General features: G+C 35.8%; 1 protein-coding gene across 3 annotated transcripts in view; it reads right to left on the reverse strand.

The window, feature by feature from the left end:
* Nucleotides 1-19,632, reverse strand: part of RICTOR (RPTOR independent companion of MTOR complex 2) — a 123,722-nt gene extending 104,090 nt beyond the window's left edge. For 2 of the 3 annotated variants that reach the window (XM_020869379.2, XM_020869378.2), the window contains exons 1-2: nucleotides 19,541-19,632; nucleotides 19,322-19,369 (exon numbers count right to left, since the gene is read on the reverse strand). In XM_020869379.2, coding sequence (XP_020725038.1) covers nucleotides 19,322-19,369; nucleotides 19,541-19,589 — 97 coding nt within the window. In that variant the 5' untranslated portion in view covers nucleotides 19,590-19,632. Of the gene's footprint in view, nucleotides 1-11,873; nucleotides 11,916-19,321; nucleotides 19,370-19,540 lie in introns of those variants that run through there. The other variant, XM_020869382.2, reaches the window with a different exon arrangement.
* Between the last annotated feature and the right edge of the window lie 5,561 nt (nucleotides 19,633-25,193).

The following is a 25,193-nucleotide window of genomic DNA, read 5'->3' on the forward strand; positions in this document are numbered from 1 at the left end:
AAACACAGACGGAAAGATGAAAACAAGTCAGTTATCAATAGAAACAAACAAAACAAAAAAGACTTTAAATATTAGAATTACCACATACATAATGCAAACAATGAAATAATATTTTATATATCTAAAGGGGGGGGGCACTTCCCTTGTGGTTCAGTGGCTAAGACTCCACGCTCCCAATGAAGGGGACCCAGGTTTGACTCCTGGTCAGCGAAGAAGACCCCGCATGCCACAACTAAAGATCCCGTGTGCTGCAAAGAAGATCCTGTTTGCCACAACTAAGACCCAGTGCAGCCAAATAAATAAATACTAAAAAGAAAAAAAAAAAAAAAAGAAAATACAGCAGGGGGTTTGGAAAACTTGTTCCATTAAGGGTCAGACTAAATATTTGGGGCTTTGAAATCTATAAATATAAGGTCTCTTTTATAAGTAATTAACTCAGTAACAGTAGCACCAAAGCAGGTATAGACAATATTAAATGAGCATGTCTATGTCTGAATAAGATTATTAGAAATGCAGCTCCGTAAGCCTTACATCACAAGATCTTCAAGCTACAACTTGCAATTTTTTGGTTTAAAAGAAAGGACCAGAAACATAAGATTCAAAATTTACAATCATCTAAGCAGAACTTCTTAAAATAAAAACAGCATGATTGAAATTTTAAAAACTCAATGGGGGAATAAAAGATACAGTTGTGGGGAGAACTAATGAACTGAAAGATGTATCTAAAGATATTATATATCACTAATGAACTGGAAGATGTATTTGAAGATGATATGTATATGATCCCCAAGAAAAAAGCAGACAAAATATATGAAAGAATTTAAAAAACAAGAATGATAATAAGAAGTCTAACATGCATTTAATAAGAATTCCTAAACAAGGTAAGAAAAAATGTAGGAGATGCAATACTCAAAACCTCAAAGATTGAGAACTTTTCAAAATTCTTCAAAAACTCAGAATCAGGACATACAATGAATTTCAAAATAGTACAACCAACCATCTAAACACATTTTTTTCCAAGATATTTAAAGGCAAAAGAAATAATAATCTGAAATGACAAATTATGTAGAAAGAAAAGCAATGTGATATATATTAAAAAAAAAATTAAACCAAAAGTGTATGAATCCTGACTCAAAATTTCCTATCTATAAGATAGGAAATCTGAACACTAAATACTAGATGATCTAAAGAGGATTACTGCTAATTTACTTAGTTGTGCTAATAGTATTGCAGTTAAATATTTTAAAGTCCTTATCCCTTAGAAATACACACAGATATATTCACAAATGAAAATAACATATGCCTACGTTTGCTTTAAAATTATCCACAAAGAAAAAAGGAAAATATACAAATGAAGTAAGACTGCCCTATATGTTTATAATAGTTGAAGGGGGATAAGGAATATATGAGGGCTCCTTATATTTTCTTACATATTATGACTGAAATTTTTCATAATAAAATATTTTTAATGAAAGTCTGATAATCCCAAGTACATGGATCAAGAACAACTCTAATATATCTCTACTATGATATATAATTTTTTTCATATAAGCAGTAATTCTACACCAAATTATACAACCTAGAGTAACTTATGTATGAGTACCAGAATTCATATACAAGACTATATATAAAATTACTCTTTATGAGAGCAAGGAACTACAAATGACCAAATGTCCAAGATTAAAAGAATGAATAAATCACTATTATTTAATAACATTTACCTTCTGGGTTTTCACCCTAATACTTGACAGACATTATGCTAGGATCTTTGAACAAATTTTTTTATGTTATACTATAATAATCTTGTAAAAGCCAGAGTATTACTAGGTTGGTATAAAAGTAATTACAGTTTCAGACCCAAATTTTAAATCATTATAACTAGGCTCAAACACATCTTTATTAATCAAAATAGGAATCATTACAATCAACCCATTTTTGTCAAGGAGAAATAGATTCATTTATTCCTGTAGCATAAAAATCGATGCTTCAGGATTTAACAAACTCTTGGAAAGCATTTTCCAAGCAAAAGGTTGTCAAGATGTTTGAATAAGTGGTAGTCAGTTGGTGAGAGGTCAGATGAATATGGCAGATGAGGCAAAACTTTGCAGCCCGATTCATTCAATGTTTGAAGCACTTGTGCGACATGTGGTCAGATGCTGTCATGCAGAAGAACTGAGCCATTTTCTGCTGACCCATGCTGGCTCCAGGGTTTGCAGTTTTCAGTTCATCTCATTGATTTGCTGAGCATACTTCTCAGATGTAATGGTTTCACTAGGATTCAGAAAGCTGAAGTGGATCAGGCTGGCAGCAGACCACCAAACAGTGACCATGACCCTTTTTGGTGCATGTTTGGCTTTTGAAGTGCTTTGGAGCTTCTTGGTTCAACCACTGAGTTTGTCGTCGCTGGCTGTTGTATAAAATCCACTTTTTGTCACACGTCACAATCCAATCCAGAATAGTTCATAGTTGCTACATAGAATAAGAGAAGATGACACTTCAAGATGACGATCTTTTTGATTTGTGGTCAGCTCATTAGGCACCCACTTATCAAACTTCCAATTTGCTTAAAATGCCGAACAACCAAAAAATGGTCAACACTGAGTTCTTAGGCAACTTCTCGCGTAGTTATAAGTGAATCAACTTCAGTGATCCTCTCAGTCGGTCGTTGTCAGCTTCCAATGGCCAGTCACTGAGCTCATCTTCAAGGCTCTCGTCTCCTCTGCAAAACTTCCTGAACCACCATTGCACTGTACATTCATTAGGAGTTCCTGGGCCAAATGCACTGTTGATGTTGCAAGTAATCTCTACTGCTTATGACCCATTTTGAACTCAAATAAGAAAATCACCTGAATTTGCTTCTCGTCTAACATAATTTCCATAGTCTATAATACATATAAAATAAACAGCAAGTAATAATTCATTAGCAAAAAAACGTAAAGCAAGAAATTCACATTGAAATGATGTGCAATATAGCCACATTTAAGAATGTATTCCAATATCAAATGGTGAAGGTCAACAATGTAAAAGCAAAATCACTTTTGTACCAGCCTAATATAACCCTTCCCACAAAAAAGAAAACTTAGGCTCAGAAAATTAAATATCAAGTTAGGTATTTCCCTGCAGATTACAGAGCAAGAATTTGGATCAAGATCTTCCCTATTACAAACTGAGTTTTCATTTCAGAGAATAATTATGAATGTATATTTTCAAAACAGAAATGTCAGTTTTCTAAGCAAAACAGTTTAATTTGATAGCATTAAAAATATTTTTTTCACAGAATTATAAAAGTAAATTGTGGTTAATGCAGACCTGCACAAATTACCAGTAAGGTCTGAAGTAATACTGTTTCAATTTGTAATTCCTATTTTATCTCTGCATGAGTCTGTAAGCATATAATAAAATCAACTGGGGGTAAAGGAAGCAGGGTTTGACAAGTTTATCTCAAACAACCTTCCTAATATTGTTACAAGTCTCATCACTGATGTACCTATAATATTTAGAAAGCCCTTTTCTAAGTCTCACAACTTTAAGTGATCTCTAAATTTTCTGCTACCTCTAAACTCTCAGTACTTACTAAGCTTCAAGCTTCCATACCAATAAACTTCAACTACACTATTTCCTGCCTACCTCTTCTGGCTTCTAGTTCTCCACTCTCCCTCTCCCCAAGCACATTCTATCTATGGTTCCTTCCTATCTCTGGGCCTTGGCATTATATACTCTTTCTACTTGACTTTCCCCCTACATCTTCACTTGCTGTCTCCCTGTTAGTCCTGGATGAACTAAATATCAGAGTTTTCCCTGACAATCCCCCTAACCACCTATCAACTCCCTTTTGCATACTCCAATTTTACATTATTTTGAGCATTTATTTCTACTTAAAATTCTAGGTTGACTTGCTTTTATCTATGTTCTCCCTACTAGAACATAAACTCCTTAGTGGAAATAGTCAAAGTTTTCACCACTGAATCACCAGCAAAAGAAAATTACCCAGCACATAGTAAAGGTAACTAAATATTTGTCAACTATGACTAAGGGAGGCAGGAGTAAACAAATTACAGCAATACTATAAGAAAGGTAATATACAGTATGTTATAGAAGCTCAAATAAGGAAGATATTCAACCCAGCTGAGAAAGTAAACATTAACTTTGTAGAAAATGTGTTTCTAGTTAGAGTGACAAGAACAGTTTGGAAAACAACAGAACTAGAATAGGGATAGTAGTTATGAAGCCAATGCAATCACCCAAGAAAGAAAATGAGGCCTCTGTAATGGTGTGGCAATAAAACGGAAAAAAAGATTTATCCAAGGAGAAGGAAATGGCAACCCGCTCCAGTATTCTTGCCTGGGAAATTCCATGGACAGCAGAGCCTATTGGGGTATTGTATATAGGGTTGCAAAAGAGTCAGACATGACTTAGCAACTAAAACAACATGTTTTATTTTTAATTTTATTGAAGTATAGTTTATTTACAACGTTGTGTTAATTTCTGCTGTAGAGCAAAGTGAATCAGTTATAAATATATGTATTCTCTTTCATAGTTTATTCCATTATGGCTTATCACAGGATATTGAATAAAGTTCCTAGTGCTTATAAAAAATAAAAAAGTTTTCAGTATTTCAAACACAAAATCATTAACATCTGGTCATAGATTTGACATGCAGAAAAAGGACAAAGAATAAGGTCAGAATGTCTCCTGGGTGTTCTCTTGGGTGATTTGGCCCATTAAAGTAATGCGCTGAAGACCCAGATGGAAAATACAGAAAGATTTTTACAAGAGTAAGGTAATTATTAAGTGTGAAACATAGAAAGCTTGATATACATGACCACATGGTTAAGACACTTGAGTAAGCTGTTGAAAAAAGTGGTCTGGAGCCCTCAAACTAAACACAAATTTGACGGTCATTTATTCAGCCAGTAAATGATTTATGGTCACTTATCAAGCACATATAATGCACTGGGGCTGTGCCAGGCATGGAGGATACAATGGTGAACACCACAAAGTGCTTGTCCTCACAAAACTTACATTCCAGGGAGATAATAAATAATACTGCAATTGGCAACAGTGACAAGAGCTATGGAAGAAAACAAAACCAAATGGAAAATGATGGAGATGACGGTTACAACAGATGATCAGAGAAGGCCTCACTGATAAAGTGGTGATCAGAGAAGGACTCACTGATAAAGCGGTATTTGAACAGAGTTAAATGAAGTGAGAGAGCAAGCCTACTAAGATTAGGGGAGAATAATCTAGACAGAATGTAATAAGTACAAAGGCTCTGAGAAGAGAATAAGAGTAGGAATGAATAAAGAGTGGCTGTTTTCCAAAATATAATGAACAAAAGGAAGACTTAGGAAATGAGAATGGTTGTGAAGAAGTCACTAACTAGATTATAATGGCAGTCATCACATATAGTGGTTGTGTATTTTTAAGAAAAACTATTTTGTCACATATATTCCGGTATTTAATACAATGCTAAAATACAGCAGATGCTCAATGAATTCTTTTCAAATTAATGAGTGAATAAATCAAATGGAATTCCCACTACGTTTGAACCCAATTTATATTTAACCACTTCCTGAACTCCAATTCATCCCAAAGAAGAAACCAAATACCAATCTCAAAGTCTATATTATAAGCTTTAGTAATCTTCAGAAGCAGAATTTTTAAAATAGTTTTAACAGTGACATCATCGCTAAAGCAAGTACATGCCCTTTCAAGATGACTGCTTAGAAGGAAAACATCTACTTCATAACAAACAATTTCTAGACTGTCTGCTAAACAACACATCATTTGATAAATCCTTCACACAACTGGTAATGTTTTGATAAAATATCATTTAGACCAAGTTCTGATCATGTTAGCGAGATCAGAGAAGGCCTCACTGATTACAACAGTAGCTCAGCTCTATGCTAGGAAAAATCATTAAAAATAGTCTGGAAAAAAACTAAGTACCAGTATTACAAGAGCAGTAAATAATATAGTCCTGAAAAGCATAGTTAAAAATATAGATTTACTGCATTTAACCATTTGAGTGATTTAACAAGAAATCACTCAAAATTCAGGACTAAAAACAAGCATTCTTTTGGTAACTAATAATCCACACAGTTTAAATCTGGTTCAGTGAACTAAATATTCTAGACTCAGAATAAACAAGGATATTCCAAGGTTATTAAATGTTCCCACCTTCAGGGAATTACAAAGTCACTGTTTTCCATACTTTCAAAGAGTATGTGCATAAGAAATTTTAAGTGGAGTGAATATTAATATCTTTAAAATTACAATGTTTAGAAAACTCACTTCCTCAAAACTTCTTCACCTTCAGTATAGATGAATATTGCTTCACTTTCACATTTACTCTTGTTTCTGCATACTGAAATAAGTAAAATGTTATTCTATTTTACTCATCTATACTAACAGAGAAGGCAATGGCACCCCACTCCAGTACTCTTGCCTGGAAAATCCCATGGATGGAGGAGCCTGGTAGGCTGCAGTCCATGGGGTCGCGAAGAGTCAGACACGACTGAGCGACTTCACTTTCACTTTTCACTTTCATGCATTGGAGAAGGAAATGGCAACCCACTCCAGTGTTCTTGCCTGGAGAATCCCAGGAATGCGGGAGCCTGGTGGGCTGCCGTCTATGGGGTTGCACAGAGTCGGACACGACTGAAGCGACTTAGAAGCAGCAGCATCTATACTAAGCACGTGTTGCCAAATTGCTGTCAAGTATTTAATCAATTTCCTACGCAATACTCTCTTCTCCTTTCTTGAGGATACGCACACCAAGAGATGGGCAGTAGAATCTTCCTCACAAAGCACTGCCAACTCAGAGGAAAAAAACCTAAAATTCAGTAAAGGATTGAGTAAAAAACAAATAAAAAACAATTAAAACTTATCTTAAATCAAGGAATAGGAAACACTATCAAGTATACACAGGAAAAGAAAAACTAGTTCATTTCTATAGCATGTCTTATTACAGTAGAGTCACCAGAAGACTAGAAATGGAATAAGAGAAATAGAAATCAATGAAAGAAATTGAAAAAACAAGGGGAAAACAGAGAAACAATCACATGAAGATACTTTGTAACTATTAATGAGGTTTTCCACTGAAAATATTATTGCAGTGAGATCCAAGAAACGCTTACCATCTACCCTTTTACTCCATAAAAATACTAAAGCAAATTTTCATAATCATTCTACCAATTTAATTAGGTCAGCACAAAACTTTCATTGGACTGGAATTCTAATTTTTCCAACTTTCTAACTGGTAGCTTTGAACTCCATATAGTGATCTATTAATTTTTCTTTAGACAGTCATTTTGAAAAAAATTAAAGAAAAAATTCACCTATCCAGATGTGTTAATGCCTAAAATCTATCAAAAGGTCAGACTGAAGAGGAAAAAAAGACATATTCAGAAAATGATTTTAAAAGTTTTTTTAAAGTTGGAATTAGTGGAATTATTCCAAATTCTATTTAATCATACAAATTCACTTCCCTTTCAAATTAAAAAAATCCATATATATCATGATACACCTGGCACACATAAGCAGACTTGGATTAAAATAACTTTGACTTTACATACAACACAGTGATACAACATGCTATTGAGCAAATGAAGCTCAATACAAAAGGGTATATGTAATGTAGGGGAAAATCACAGTAACTTCAAAAACAGGCAAAACTAATGTATCGTATTAGAAGTCAGAATAGTGCTGTCCTTGGTGGGGGAAGTAGTGTCTAAATGGAGACAGAATGGGAACTTCTAGGGTATTGCAATATTCTGATTCTTGACCTGGGTTCTGATTATCAACATGTTCAATTTGTTAACTTTCATAGAACTGTAAATTTATGACAACTCTCAGATCTACATTTTCTTCAATTATAAATAACATTTACTGCTTTCTTACTATAGTAAATATTTTAACAACAAAAAAAGAGGTTTTAACAGCTCCACACAGTTTTTAAGTACTGTACTCTACAATAACCCCATTCTACAAACCCAAAATGAATATTAAAATTCTTTTTCTTATTCTGCTCTCAGTAAAATACTTTGTCTTTTATTTATGCCCTATTTGTCTTGATTTAACCACATCCACTCAAAGCCGAAACAATGTCCCATTTTTTTTACAGTTCACACTTAAAACTCTCCCTCTTCTCATCTCCTTTGCTTTAACTGACCATGTAAAAAACACCTAATATCTATTTATATCTACCTGCCAACTGTAATATTTTACAAACATTTCACTAACTCCTCCAATAGAGATGAAAAAAATATGCTCAGAAAAGGCAGTTTGTCCAAAGTGAAAAAATTCCAAGAGGCAAGGTTCCAAAGCTCAGGTGCTTACAGTTCCAGACTGTCTATGTATCAAGCAATTGTTTAGTCAGTAAATCGTCTCCCGACTCCTTTGCGAACCCAAGGACTGCAGCTCACCAGGCTCCTTTATCCATGGGATTTCCCAGGAAAGAATACTGGAGTGGGTTGCCATTTCCTTCTCCAGGGGATTTTCTTAACCCAGGGATCAAACCCGTGTCTCCTGCATTAGCAAGTGGATTCTTTACCACTGAGCCACCAGGGAAAGCATGTTATTCAATGCTGTCCACATTAGCACCACATACCACACTGTCCATATTAGTATGCACTATTTTATATATTTTTTACTTTATTACCTATCTTATACATATAATCCTACTATTCAAATTGTAGACATAACCTTATCAACTCATATCTCACCTACCTTGAACTATGCTATGAAGCAATTACCTGTCTTGAAAACAACCAAGATGCAAAAGAAAGCACTCCAAAAGATGTCAATAAAAATTCAAAGTATATATCGTCAGTTTACTCACTACAGTTCATATGTTATTGACAGTAAAGCCTTTTAATTCCTATAATCACAACCTATTTATCCCTATTTTCCATATAATGTTAACAAGTACAGTTACAGTTTCTATTTTACATCACGGTAACATAAAAAAATCCACTCATATTCAAGTACCCCAGGTGAATATTTAGTGGCAATATACTTATTTTAAAAATAATTATACTTTTTGAGACACTTTTATAATACGAAGTAATTACTGATCTAAGTAAATTTCCTAGGACTCAAAAATTAAATCAAAACTTTATTAACAAAACAACTATTACAAGAAACAATAATACAGCAAAAGGCAACTGCTACAGTTTATCCAAATCTCTTAAGCTTTTTATTTCCTTTTGAAAACTAACCAGCATTTTTAAAAATTTCTTCATTCTGCCAGGTAAAACAATATACACTTATATATTCAAAACAATGTGGAAACATGAACACATAACACTGAATTCTCCCATGACAGAAAAGGGCTATTTTAAGGTTTTATTAAAAATACAAAGTGATTTAAACTTTAAGACTATGCCAATCTAAAATTTAGCTCATTACAAAGTTATAAAATTTTATGTTAAGAATTATTCCTACATGAAGTACAGAATCCTATATAAGAATTAATCCAATCCACTTTATACAACATTATAGTATTCAAAAATAACACAAATTACAACCTGTAGTAATAAAATCACAAATCACTCTAAATAAACAAGGTAAAAGGAGCTATTTGCATTCAAATATCCCACTATCATGACTTTATACTAACGTTCTGTGACAGATATGAAATAAATCATATCTACAATACACTGTTAAATAAAACATTCCACAATATTCCACTTGCTACCCCAGATAGTGCCACATAGCTAGAGGTTAGAGTTCATAACTCACCTACCTCCAACCACTGGAGTCTTCTCACTCTTTCTGCGACTCTATTCCCCTCAGTTTTTCTTTTTTTTTTCCTTGGGGGAGGGGGTTGGTGGTGATGGGGTTGTGGTGAAGGTGAGGGAGTATATTATACAGAATTGTGAGTGAAAGAAAAACCAAGGCAATTAAAAGTTTTACTATATGAGGGATGAACATTAAGCATGAAAATAACTAGCAATATTAAGATGTGATTTCTCAAAATATGAAATTATTGATAAAAAATATGTATGTATACACATCTAAAAACAGTTAAATACACTTTTATCTGGCAAGCTGTTTCGTCTAAGTAACTAAAAGTACATTACTTGGCAGTCTTCTTTGTTTACAGCTTCTGTGTCTCTTCACTATTTATTCATTGTAAGAAACACATGAAATTACACTGGGTTCTGAACAAGATTACTTGCAATCCCTGCAAGTGGCAATTCAACTCTTGTTTTGCTCCTTTTAATGGAGTGTTAGATTTCCCCAAAAACTGTTCATCCTTTACCCAAATGACTAGAGGGTAGGGTGTCTGGATTTGGCAACGAAACAGTCCATGTTTTTCAGGATAATCTTAATTTGAAATATTCTCTCTCACCATCAGGTCACATGTTTAAAGTCAGAAAATACATTTAAAGTCAAAGTCATTTTAATGTGGAAAATAATAAAAACACTTCTGGTATCTACTTCCAAACTGCATGTATCTAGAAATAAGTTTGATACAAATTTACAGAGCCCTTTGAGCATGTAATATTAATGAAGGGGAGATATACTACAAAACAGCGGAAAGAAATTATTTATGCTTAGGTTTGGAATGCAGCCAAACATCTATATACTCATAATCAGAAGCACACAATTACTTTACAACATGTCTAAAATATCTCAGTCTAGTCAAGCACTACCTTCAAAGGTTTGAAAAGCACTGGTCTGAAATATAATCAGCCTTCACTAGATTTATATACAAAGCTCATCACCAATTTTTTCTCAGCAATACACCAGGAATAGGTTAGTTTAGAAAAGAAAGTACAATTTTTATTTAAACACTACCCTTTTATGCAAAGGTCTTACAGGTGTCAACAATTTGATGAGGATTCCCCTCTAGGTCATTCCTTATCTATCTCCCATTTTTTCCCTGAATTCCTCTAGCTTTGGATTCCTTTATAAAGATAACTGGCAGGTGCTTCAAATACTATGTCCTGATACAGGTATATCCCAACCATAATATAAACTCTGTAAAGCCAAGTATTATGCCTTCCTGATTCACATTAACATTTACTACAAAAATATGCTGACTTAACATTAACAAACAATTACAAATCCAAATTCTTCAACATTTTAGGATAAACAAAATGGCAAAGTAATTGAAGGGGTGAGATTCTTTAAAATTCAGGTAATTAAGGTTAAAAACTCTTATATATTGCTTACTAATCTCAACTGACTGCTCGAACAGTTATGTTTGAAGCCTTGGTACATCCTCAATTTTATTATATTTTATATAAATTTTGTCATTACTAGTCACATCACTCAGTTTATGCAATATGTCTGGCCAGACAACTCCATAAGAGGAATATTAAGAATGTACTTAGGTTTAGGTTCTCTTTCAATCTGATGATTCTGAACACACGAATGTTATATCTAGCTAGTTTTACATAATTATTTTCAATTTAGTTTGGCATCTGTATAATCTTCTGAGTACACTCATCCTAGCAATGTAACTTTGAAGCAGCTATCCAGCTTTAACCCGGGCACAGTAACAAAAAAAGCACAGATAATACAGAACAACGGATGATCCAAAAGCATTAACAGTCAACTCTCACTTGGTCATCTGTGGATTACCTAATAAATATTTCAGCCTGTTTACATCCACTATTCTAAGAGCATTTGCTTAAGAAATAAAAATTGATGCTAACAATTCAAATGAAAGATACATCAATCTACAGTAGGGGATGAAAGAATACAAAATCTTCCCCAACCACATATAAAGTTATTTATATAGTTAGAATTCTTCCACTTTTATTTACCTTTTTATGAACTATAGATAACTGAGAGTGGACTGTATTCAGCTTGGTGATAGAGGTACAGATACACAGGCATGCAAACCATTCACTCACCCCACTGTGCTTTTCACAGCCCTATTTTCAGTGGCCTGAGACCTGGGAGGGGGAGGAGGCAGCAAGTCACTGCAGATGATCACTTAAAAGGAAATTGAGAGTTGACTACAATTTACATTTAAAGTACTATGAAATACCATACTCCTACACGTACTCATTGCTGTTTATGGGAATCCTTCTCACAGTAATTTAACAAGTGATTTAACAAGACTTTCTCTTTAACCTTTCGATATCCCAGAACACCCTGATATCTGAGAATCACAAAGACTGAAGGTGAAAGGGCTATGCATGTAAAGTAGTATGCATTTTGGAGATCAGGAAACTGAAGCCTAAAGAGGTTAAATAAGCCTACCAAGATCAACCTCAGATTAAGGGAGAGAACTGAGTTCTCAAGAACTCAATTTCAATGCTATAGCTCACAGTGCCTTCAACCCAAAGCTCACAATCTTGCTAATTTTTAAGCTTTCTTCTCTTGTTGGCCTCTTTCCTTTTATTGATCCCTGTGCTGTGACATACACTCTAATCAGCATATACTCTAACATCCAAATCTTTAGCTTTTTCTCCATTTACATTCTTCCTTCTCTCAAGGCCCTAAAGGAGAGAATAATCAGATCACAAGTTAAAAACAATTACAAAAACATCCATGCCAGAAACTGCTGCTACCTCTTACATATCTCTGACAGAATCAATCATCTGAAACTCAAAGTGCAACGCTGAACTCAATATCATCACTTCCAAAACAATTTCTCCATTTCTTGGCACCAAAGCCAAGAAGCTTACACTGTCAAGTCTGCAAATTTAAATACTCTTTTACTTCTACTCCCCTTCATATTGTGCCCCTTTTCTCATCTCTCTCTCTCTCCATTCTTTCTTACATGTTTCAGTTATTATTACATGATATATGCTGAGGAAGACGCTTAAGATTCAGTGAAAAAAGAACTGAGCAAAGAACTTAAGTAGGGCAAGAGTAAGTGATATTTAGAAAGGAATAAACAAAGATGTGAAAAAGTAGAGGAGGAAGCAATGAATTCCCACTGGGATGATAAGGATTTTCCCAGAAGTGGCATATGACCTAGACCTTAAAGAATCAGGATTTTCTCTAAAGAGTGCTGAAAACAACCTATGCAAAGTAAACAGAAACTGCATGCCATGTGCAAGGAATAACAGTCGTCTCTGACTAAAGCAGAGAGTCACAATCAAAGGCACAACACAATCTCCAAAGAGAAACAACATGAATAGGGAATGTAGGTGCTTAGACTAGCAAATTCTCCACAACCCCCCTTTGAGAAGCACTGTGTGAAAAGAAGGGAGTGCTTTACCCAAGTGAACTATGTGGAGAGACAGACTGACTGAGAATAGTATGGTTAAGATAGCATAGAAGAAAATAATTCCGGAATCACAAAAGGCCTTCAATGCCAAGCTAGGAAATCTGGACTTTATACTGTGTGCAAAAATGAAACTATTAAGTGTACATGTATTGTTGTTATTTTAAATAAGAGAAATGAGAAGATCAGATCTAGATTTCAGGGAAATAATCCTGGCAATCATATAGCAGAGAAAATGAAAAAAGTGAGAGAAAAGAATATTTTACTGTCATCCAAACCAGATAATGAGGTCATCCAAATGATATAATGTGCAGGAGACCAACGACAATGAAAATAGGAGAAGTTGGATTCAGTAGGTATTTCAGAGGCAAACTGGGGAAACATGGCAAATGAACAAAGTGGACAAGCAAGAGGTCTCTAGCTTGAATACCAAAGGATAGTGGTGGTACCAAGAAAGTGAAAAATGGGTAATTTTTGGGGTGCAAAATTTTATACACCACAATCTGAGACAATTACCTACCACACATACACGCTAATAAGTTTCACAAGTTTAAAAGAAAAAGGATGAATAAAAATGTAATTTTTGTAACCATATCAATTCATGGATTTTTTGAAGCCATGAGTGAAAAGGCTGCAGAAGATAGCATCAATAAGAAAGAGGACAAGAAAGTCAAGAACAGAACCTTAGGGTACACTTGCTTAAGGAGCTGGAAGACCAGCCAGTAAACAGAGGAAGAGTGGCATGAGAGTTAAGGAAAAGAACCAGAGTTTTAAGACTAGCAACAGTGTAGTAGCTAGAAGTGCATAATCTGCAGTTAGTCACTCACTAGTTATTCAGGTAAGGCTGAATAACTTAACTTTCTGAATTTCAGTCATTAGAATTTTAAAAGCCTGTATCTTCAACTGTAAAACAGGGATAAGAGAACCTCAAACAGTCGTCGGGGCTTCCCAGGTGGCGCAGTAGTAAAGACCCTGCCTGGCAATACAGGAAACACAAGAGACAGACAGGGTTCTATCCCTAGGTAGGGAAGATACCTTGGAGAAGGAAATTCGAGAAGGAATTTCCACTCCAATATTCTTGCCTGGAAAATCCCATGGACAGAGGAGACTGGCAGGCTACAGTAAATAGGGTGGCAAAGAGTAGGACATGACTGAGCATGCACGCACAGAAAGAGTTGTTGAAGATTAAGTAAAATAATATGTTTTACTGTCTGGAACAAAACTATTAATACAGTAGTAGTACTAATAATAGAATGGGGAACTTAAAAATGCCAATGAATTTTGCATGAGGTTACTAGCATCCTTTAAGAAAACTAAGTACAGGGGGAGAGCTGTGCTTACAAGACTGAAGGAGTTAAGAAAGAAAACTGTGGAGTGAGGATAAACTATTCTGTGTGTAGAGCCTATGAAAATATGACTGTTTTACAAATCTTTGTCTTTATTGTTCCATACGTCTCACCATCATCCCATGCCTAGCAAAGTGATCCATAGGAAGAACACAACAAATATTTGCTTAATACGAGAAAATTAACATAACAGGAAGTAAAGAAGCAAGAAATCTTCCACAAAGAATCTTAGGGGAAACAAAATTAGAGGCATAAAATTCTTTTCAGGTTTAGCCTTGGAAACGAAGAGAGATGTTTTATCCTCTGATTCGAGAAAACAGAAGGTAAGTAAAGGTGAAATATAATGTGGAGAAGACAAGTAGATTCACATTAGACAGCTTCTATCTTCATAATAAAGAAATAAAAGAATTAAAATCCTCCTCTATGCAGGGTAGGAGGATTCCACAGTTTAGAATTTGGAGAAAAAAATTAGTGGGTTCATCCATTTCAAGATATATTCAACTTAATTTGTCTCCAATACCCTGGTGCAGTGCCCCATCATCTCTTAGATTCTTTCAGTGGCCTACAGAGTAGATCCTCTTCCTACTGTCTTTACTCTTCCCAAGGTGTGGTATATTCTCCATGAGAGCCCACATTTCCTTCCACTATGTTCACTACTATTTTATGAGAAGTCAATCCCTCTGTGAAGCTGCCTCTGAGCCTCTCCTCAAAGTGTTAATCATTCTCTCCTCTAGTACTTCTGTTCCTTGTACAGTTTGATTATTTATTGTTCCATACTGGAATCACCCCTTTATATCTGTTCCAGTAAACTCCAAAAAAGGAAGTAATATCTTTCTCAACTTTAGTCCTCCAGCACTTAATTCAGCATTTATTATATAAAAAGCCGTCAAATGTTTCGTCTAACTGAAGTGATTAAACATGAGTTTAATCCTAACTAGAAAAAAATCACAAAACACAAAGTGTTCAAATCTGCATCATTCAGATAACCTTCCTGCTTTTCTAAGTATTAAAGAGCAGCTGAGACAGTCAACCTTTTCATTCCTACTTAATGGAAAAATAAAAGGACTGAATGGTCAAAAATATGTAAGACTCAATACTTAATAAATTATATTCTAATAGTTATATTTGAATATACATGTTTCCATGTCCTAGTAATTCACCTTGAACACAATAATTAAATTATACTAGGAAGGGTTTCTTATTCCAGGAAGAATACTCTCTCTTCAAGTTATTCAGTACCAGGAAGAGATGCCCTAGTGGACTGATTTAAAAAAAAAAAAAAAAAAAAAGACTATCCTTGCAGTGGAAGTGGTTAAGGGAAGCATTTCGGTTTCAAAATAAATTTTGGCATGCAAAACAGAGAGAGTATTTAATGATACCAACAGCAGTAATCAGGGACTTTCACAATTAAGTAGAGTAATTGCCTGAACAAAACTTACAGCAACAATTACCAATAAATCAACTATAGGTTCTCCTACAATGAATTTCTGAACTCAAAATTAACCCATAAACAATTTTTAACTGAAGCACTTTCATACAAACCATAGCAGTAACATCAAAACAAAAACTAAAGAAACTTAAACCTCTCCTGGGCTTCAAGAAGCTTGCAAGGATGGCCAAGTCTCATTACCAAGAAATTTTCTGGAATCACGGAGAAAAACCATAAAGTAGAATATTTAATATTTTAAAATAAAATACCACATTTTATCTTAAGTACATATAATAATAGACTGCTCTTTACTTAGACCTAATACTGGTAATGTCACAGTTTGGTTTTTTTTACAGTTGTTATATTCAAGGACTTATAAAGTGCTGTATGTCAATTATCTCTCAAGAAAAGAAGAAAAAAATGATCACAGTAGGGGTGGGGGCCTAGGAAACAAACTATGTGATGGGGACATACAAGAGTTTCTTATAACTTACTATAGTCATGTATTCACATATGATGTATATATTTTGAAGCTTTTCTTAACAAATTGAAAAACAATAAAAAAGAACTCCAGTTCAGAGAGATTATAGCCAATTAATTGTATGTCTCAAAAAAAATGAAAGCTTCAATACAGATTCCAGGTTAACAAGTTCATAATATTCAAAACAATCATCTGAAATACTTTAAATGTGATATCAAGAAGTTTGATTTCATAGTTTAGGAAAGCAACTAACATTTAGTTAACATCATTCACAAAGTCCTAGGTCCCATTCTGAGTACTATATGGCCTAGTTCATTTACTTCTCATATTCTTATCAACCTTCAAGAATAACCTGAAGTTAGTTTTTTTTTTGAGCTGAATAAACCAAGATTTAATGAAGGTTAAATAAACTGCCCCCACTCACCCAGCTGAGATTACAACTCAGAACTATTTGATTTTATACTACACACTAATGGCTCCTCTAGAAATTACAATGACCATGGCCTCTATTTTATAATGAACTTTGTTAGATAGCTACACAATGACTTTCTCAAAGGTTACATAAAAATAAGGACAATGAGAGCAAACACTGCCTTAGCATTTAAGAAATTTTTTCGGTTACTCAAACTTTATCTAAAACATGCCGTAATCCAATCCACAAACAGCTGCCCTTCAGCTGCAACCCAGACTGCCCCACAGTTCTCAAATGATTACGGAAGCTTAATTCCTCATGAACTTTCTTCATGTTAGATCCACAAGCCTTCTGCTAACAATGAATGTTTGTCAGAATAGCAATTTCTCAAACAATAGAGTCACTATACAATGAATCTAACTCAGATTATTTTTCTTATTCAAAACTTCCTTAAGATTTAGGAAAAGTTCTCACATGTCCTCTCACTCTTAGTTGCATATTGCTTTTGCTATCAGTTTCAACTAGCTGTGCATACTTCATTCTAAACTGAAATACATCCTTGTCAGGGCAAGGGTTTTCTGCACTTTTTGTATTGATATTATCCTAGAAACACCTATAGACACAGATGGTTACTAAACACTCAAAGAACATAGCATTCTAAATAGTAAATATACAGCTATCTGTGTACCTGAGTAAAACTGGAGTAAACAAAAGGTATCAACTCATAAGCTCTTTTACTACCCCAAATTCTGACTCCAGACAAACCACTACATATAGGAGATCAGCAAAGTCAATTTAAAGCACAAGTATAATTCATTTTCTAGTACCACATTCAAACAGATTTTTAACGCACAAATTAGACCCAAGATCTATCGAATAAACGGTCGTCTCACCTCCATCTAAAACATATATGCACATATATAAATTAAATCACTAAAACTACATCTTTTACAAAACTCAAATGCTAAATTAAGCCCTGTGGGGATCTTGCTTATTTTGTTAGGAAATTTACTAGAAAATCATGTATTTCACATAGACTTTTCATATGCATGTTATAGTCAAGTTTCCAAACACACAAAACTCAGAAGTTTTACATCTCTCTACATTAATATTCAAACCCTATCTGCTGAAAAAATGTTCCAATTTAGTGCATTAGTGATCTAATTAGTTGCCATTTCTATTACTTAAGCCCTATTTTATTGTAGAAACTCCGCAAAAGTACCTTGTTCACCCGAAGCTAAGTCCGTGAACTTTCGGAATAAAATATTGTTACAAAAATTTGTTGTAGCTAAATTAAAAACTAGCCTTTCAGTCCACAAAACAATAATCTTACATTATGATATACAAAATAAAACAAATTAGAGAATGCGCTATGCTTTAAATAGAAATGATCCTCAACAACGAGCCCGCATCTAACAAATACTCTAAATAAGTTATGTCAAGTAGAACGTAGTTTAAAATTTTTATATAGAATGTTTAAAAAGACTTTTTTTTTAACTTCCTAAAGTGTTTTTCAGATCTCAAAAAGGAAACTGGTTCTATACAGCTGAACCAGGTTACACGCTAAGTTACAGCGGGTGTGAAACGACTTCATCGGAATCAATAGACTCAATCTTGTTTACCGTGGAAGAGGAAAGAAAAACCTTGTATATAACTACCAAATCCTCGGCGAGATATTGTCGAATAAACTCCAGTTATGGTGACTGATGAAAATATACTGGCCAGTAGCCGGATTAGGTCCTTAAAAACATAACCCGGGTTTACCCAGTTCCGAAGGTGTAAACAAACCCGTCGCCACTGCAGAAGGTAAACAATGAACCTGCAGCGAGGGTGAGGGGGCGGTCTTTGCCAACTACAGTCTCAGCGGCCCGGGAAGGGGAAACAAGAGGGAAACACACACACACTTCGCAGAAATCATGGGCTCTGGGTTTCGCTACCGACTTATCAATGCTGCGGGTCCCCCGGCGCGGTGGGCAAGGAGAAAAGCATCACGCAGTCGGAAAGGACCGAGCAGGTCCGGCTTTGGCGCTGGGGGACGGGGAGGGCAGGATGTGGTCGCTCTTCCCTCAGACATCCTCTAGCAACCTAAATAACAGCCTCCACCTCCCTCCGGCCGCCCCTGGGATTCAGCTGCTTGCTCCGGGATAGGACGACTACGCTCCCCCCGGGGTCGAGAAAACCCAGAGGGTCGGCGACTCCGCTGAGTCCTGCCTGGTGCTCCCGGGCACCCGCAGCACCCAGAGGCCCGGAAAAGGGCTTGGGGAGAGGAAAGCGGGCACCGGGAAGGGGGATGGGTCAGGGGAGACAGCCCCCGGCTTGCTCCCGCGGGCCGGCAGGCCGGGCTCGGGCTCTGTCTCTTGTACCCCCGCGGGTCCCGTGAGGGGTCGGTCCCTGCCCGCCGCCCCCAACCCCGGCTCCTCCCCAGGAAGACGCCCTCGCTGGAGTCCTGCGTTACCTCGGGTCAGATCCAGCGGGACGTTCTCCTCGCCGCTGTCATTCCGCCCTGCGCGAAACAGACACATAGCCCCAATTAGGATTCGCTCCCAGGCCGGCGGTGGCAGCCCTGGCTCCTACCAACGCCCCGGCTCGCTCCCTCCGCCCAGGGCCCGGGGGAGGCAAGTGCCAGGGGTGACGGTTGCCGGGCGGCGAGGGGTGAGGGCTGCAGCGGACTTACCTCGTATTCGGAGGTTCTTCAGCGAGCGGCCGCGGCCGATCGCCGCCATATTGACGGGTTTCAGTCACAACACCGGAAACCTCGCCCAGTCGCGCGAGAACCCCTTCCCCTCCCCGCGCGCCGCGCCTGCCCCCCGCGGCATCTCTCCCGCCCCTCGGCGGCGGCTGGCGGCGGGCAGCGGGTGGTGCCGGCTCACCCGGGGCGCGTAGGGACTAGGACGCCGACTCGGGATCTCGATAGGGATTTCGACGCGCTGGTCCCAGAACCGGAGGGTGGAAATCGCCGCGACGTGCTCGGCCTTGCAGAGCACGTCCGCCAAGAGGGGGCATTTCCCACGAGGGGAATCCCATTGATGCGAATTTGCAGCGTGGAAGATGCTTCCCGTCCAGCCGCCGCGGAAACCGTAATCTAAACCGACGCTAGGTGGGAGGAGGCCGTGATGCGCGGGACTGGCCACCTGCTGAAACCATCCTGGATGACTGTTTTCATGTCCTGAAATAGACAGCCCTTCTTCCTTATTCATCAATTAAGACGATTTTATTAAAACAATACAAAAAAAAAAACCTGCACCGTTTTAATGTAACTAAATTCTGCCTAGAGTCGCTTTGCTCCAACCAAGTTAACACATAACAAAGTTTGTTCTCCGACCTCGCTCAGACCACCGTGCTAAGCAGCCTTGCATTTGATCTTCAAAGCCACACTCAGCCAGGCTGGCTTCTTTAAGTGGAAGTGGTCGGGTAGAAGTTTTGTTTTTGACCGCCTGGAGCAAAACCCGAGAACGGGATGAAGAAGTCAGGGGTACAGGGTGGTGGTCCCTGGCGGTAGGTGGGATTGTTCCCGCGCACGCGCGGGCGCCTGCAGGCCCGGGGAGAGGGTTTCCTCTCTTCCTGGAACCAAGAGTAGTGGCTGAAGCCTCTGTCTGGGTTTTCCCTCTGTGTAGCTCCTGAAACAGTGTCTAGTGCAGATGTTGTGGACCAAATTTTTTATAGATGAACTTAACACTTACTAAATGTAGAGACTTTAATAACTGTATATGCATCTGGCCACAGACCCAGCAACTTTGTTTTACACTAGATTAACTTTGTTTTTTATTAACTTTTTATTTGGTATTGGGGCACAGCTGATTAAAAACTAGATTAACTTTAAAAAGAGGGGTGAACGTTTTGCCTCTTCCTATTTCTCAGCGCTTTCCTTTCTGTTCTATGAGACTGGAGGTTGATTAACAGTAGAGATCTTGCTGTCTTTTCCCAGCTCCCGGTAAATGCATTGTCTGTAATAAATAAGTGTTCAATAAATAATGAATTATCAGAGTAAATGCCCTAGATTCCTTGTTTCAACGATCTTTTTGCTGTTTAAAAACAAAAAAGCTATTTGTAGATACCAATTGCAGTCGTTAATAATAGGGAACAATGGAAAAAAATAACTGGAGATTATGCAAATTATTGCAGCCTTTGAAAATGACGATGCAGGTCTAGTGTATTTGTAGGAAATAATGTTCATGATATTAAATCAAGAGATTAGTTCTCTTTTTTATAAACACTTAAAATACATGAAAATATATAAAATATTTTACATATCTATGTATGGAGAGAAAAGTCTGATATATACATCAAAATGTTAACTTTTTTCCCTTTTAAGTGGTGGGATTAGACATATGGTTTATCTTCTTGTCTGCTTGTCTGTACTTTTAAAATGTCCTAAAATCAGTACCTATCGATTGTAAAATAAGTAAAAATTTTAACGAGAAAAATAAAAGCAGCATAGAGTGGCATCATCAAGAAAATAAAAGAGGAATACTTTTTCCTTAAGATACTATTTTCTGTATATTCCGGGTCCTTTTCTTAGGAGATCTGCAATCAGATATCTGCTGCTGATACTCTTCTTAGATTCAAGGATGTGATACAATTAGCCTACTTTTTAAAAATATTCTCTGACATTTTAGTTACAGCTTAAGGCAAAACTTGAAGTCTAGTTAGGACATTAACATTTTGTATTTCATCTTGTTATGTAGCACATTTCACCATTTTAGAAAAGTAGAAATCTAGCAATGAAATTCTACCAGCTTCTTAGGATTGTTCCAATTTTCAACCACCCTTTAAACCAATTTCTGAAATTCTCATCTATTCTGAATTAACTCTCTCCCAGTACAATTTAACTTCGTTTTCTTTCTCAGTCTTCCACGAAAATTGAGTACAACCGATACAGTTTTGAGTGACTTAAGATACTTGAGAACCTGAATCTAACAGTCTTTTATCTTTATAACTGTCCATATATGTTCCTATTTAAAGATCATTATTCAATTACTCCACCTCTTTCAGGAGAAAAAAATCATCTTTCTTCAAGACTTACATCTTACAATGAAACTAGTTTTTTCCTGTGTTACTATCTCAATCATTTGACTGGCTGTGTTCTCCATGTTTGTTCCTAAGGTGAATGGCATTTCTGGTAAACACAGATTCTTGGTGTTTGCAAATGACGTTCATCTAGGAAGCAGGAGTTTTGGTAAATTTTAGTAGGAAATACATTTTACATTGTTATGTTTGCTCTTTAAACTGTAATACTACATTATTAATCTTAGGTTGTTTTAAAATCTCTAAGTTATTTTATAAACTTGCCAATGGCTAGCCATTTCTCATTTTGGAACTTGTTTTTCTTCCCTGTTTATTTTAGCTCATCCCTCTGTCTTACTCATTTTGTTTACTTCTTACTACTTCTCCAATTTTCCAGGTCATTTTGATTCTAATCTGGCCATTGAGAATGTGACTTCCTCTTAGTTTTCATTTCCCAACTAAGTTTCATTTACTGTGTGAATGACTGTTTTTTCTTGTAGTATTAGTCATTGATAAAAAATGTTACATGAGATTAGGTTCAGGACCACGCCTCTGAAAGATAACTGCTTGATTCCAAAGATACAAGACTTCACTGATAGTCATTCTCTGGGTTCTATTTCTATCCAATTACACACGGTTAATAATTCTAGTTATACACCAAATTGTATCAGTTTCAGATAGTTGTAACACTGAACAGAAATGAAGCCTTGCCAAAATCTTAGTTCCCTTTATCTATCTGCCTTATTACATAGGCCATATGAAGATAAAGTAAGTAAAAAACCACAGCATTTGATCAGTCTATTTTTTGGTAATTTCATCCCTTAGTTAAACCACAATTTAACATTGAGATAAAGGCTATTAAAATGACAGATGGTGGTCTAAAATAGATATTATAATCCTGTACAGAATTGACAACTGCAAATTGCCCTTCTCTCACTCCCTCTTTGGAACAGTTCTCAGAGCTATCTGAGATGCTCTCTCCCAGGCTTCAGTCCTCATTTTGCCCAAAATAAAACTCACATTGTGCATCTTTTTAGTTGACAGGATTAATTATGAAGATTCAGCCTTGTCACAGCACAAAGTTGCTTCTTAGTAGTATTCCTTTCAATTTCGATCTCTGTTCCAAAACTTAATGTAAATTTCCTTTTTTAAAAAAAATTCTGTAAAGTATAAAGGCCCTCAATGAAAACAGCTTTAAATGAAATTAAGAGTATGTTAGTGAAAGAAGATAAATAAATCCATAAAATCTGGAAGGGTATGGGCTACAGTTTCAGCAGTGATTATCTCTGGTTGGTAGAATTTTGAGTGATTTTCTTTTTCTCATTTTAATTGTTCTAAAACAAATTATTACTTATGAAAAACTTTTTTAAAAGAAAACTGTTTTAGAGAAATTTTGTTGGCTTTCTTAACCACAATTACAAACATTTGATTGTAAAAATTTGTTAAGCGGTGGACCTATCAAAATTGTTTATGTGTCATTATTTAAAAAGAACATTTCTACACATACTCTAATACATGTATACTAGCTTTTTTATTAACTAAAATATAAAGCATAAAGATGAAATTAAAATGGCTCAAAGTAATTTTTAATGTTACTTTACTTCAGTATTTTTTTTTTTACTTCAGTATTTTAAAAATCTCTTGTTAAAATCTTTGTGCTATAGCAATTCAAAAGTCTAATTCTAAGAAGAGTTTATTTGTATATTGAGTTCTAGTGGCTGGAATCTCACAAAAAAGAAGTCAAAAGTCAAAGAACTATTCTCTTGGCTACAGTTTCTAAATCATAATTCTCGTTTTTTTTCAAATCCATCCAAATCCCATTCATTCAAAACTTTTTAAATGTAATTTAGCTAATGAATGTCCATCTCCCCTCATGTCAATTCGTTTTCATAGTGAACAGGAAGACACGACATTTAGAAATATTTATCAAATAATTTCAAAATGGTTTCAAAAATCTTTATCCAAAAGATTCTAAGTATGTTAGTAACTCTGTTTCCATGATTTTTAAGTGTGTAGATATAAAATTTATTTAGGTTACGTATTTATATTTGTTTTCAGAAGAAAAAAAAATCACAAAGCTATGTGTTTCCAAATACCTGTTATTTAAATGCTCTCTCCCTAGCCCACAGTTCTCTGAAAATCCATAGCTTTATTAGTTAGTCTCATCATGTCTTCCTTAAAGGAAAAGATTAAATTTAATGTTTTTTAAAATTTCTGATAGATACAATGCTACTGGACATAATCAATCATCACAAAACCGTTTCGCACTAAATACACCTGCATGATACAAAAGCTCTTCATAGTCGCTCCACTTCTTGTTTCAAAGCATGTGAGAACCAAACTGTATTTTTCTGTTTATGTGTGAATTCCTTTAAAATCATAATTTATAGAAACCTCTGTTACTTTTTTCATAAAACATTGGTTTTTTTAAGGTAGTTGTTTACTGATATGTTCTTTGGTACATCTTTGCTTTGGTGCTGCAAAAAAAAAGAGCAGTTATTGGTGTGTTTTACCAATGAACAGAATTTAGCAAACAACATAAGCTGAGGCAAGTGTCATTTATGCTTCCATCCAAGTGCACAGGAAAGCTTCCATAATACCTATTTGATCAAGTACCTTTTTCTTCAAATTGTCAGTTTGTTTTTTCTTTTCCTTTTTTTGTTTTGGTTGGCCAATAGGACTGCATTTAAGTTTTTTCAACAAATTGTTTTCCCTGTGTGTTTTTTAAGCTTTTTTTTTTTTTTCTTTCTTTTACCATTGTAGGAATTGCCACTATATGATACGGACCTCTTTGTTGCTAAAAAGAACTATTTTTTGCAAAGCAATGAATTCAGTGCTTTGTTGTTGTGTTCAGTTGCTCTTTCATGTCTGATTCTTTGCGGCTTCATGGACTGCAGCATGTCAGGCTTCCCTGTCCTTTGCTATTTCCCAGATTTTGCTCACTCATGTCCATTGAATTAGTAATGCCATCCAACCATGTCATCCTCTGTCACTGCCTTCTCTTCCCACCCTCAATCTTTCCCAGAATCAGGATCTTTTCCAATGAGTCGGCTCTTTGAATTCAACACTGTATAACTTCTAACATTACTGAAAACAAAATAGAAAATTATTTTCATAATATCTTCAATTATCTGCATAATATTTTGAAATATTTTTCTAATCAGATAGCTTTATACTATAATTAGCTAACATCCCAAGGAACAGTGTACACTTAGAGTTAAATAATATTAAAGGATAATGTGCATAAATTCATATTTCACATAATCATTTCAATTTTTTAAAATGTTGACTGACACTGATATCCAATTACATTCAGTTCTGCT

Source organism: Odocoileus virginianus, chromosome 14, assembly GCF_023699985.2.
Source record: "Odocoileus virginianus isolate 20LAN1187 ecotype Illinois chromosome 14, Ovbor_1.2, whole genome shotgun sequence".
NCBI lineage: Eukaryota > Metazoa > Chordata > Mammalia > Artiodactyla > Cervidae > Odocoileus > Odocoileus virginianus.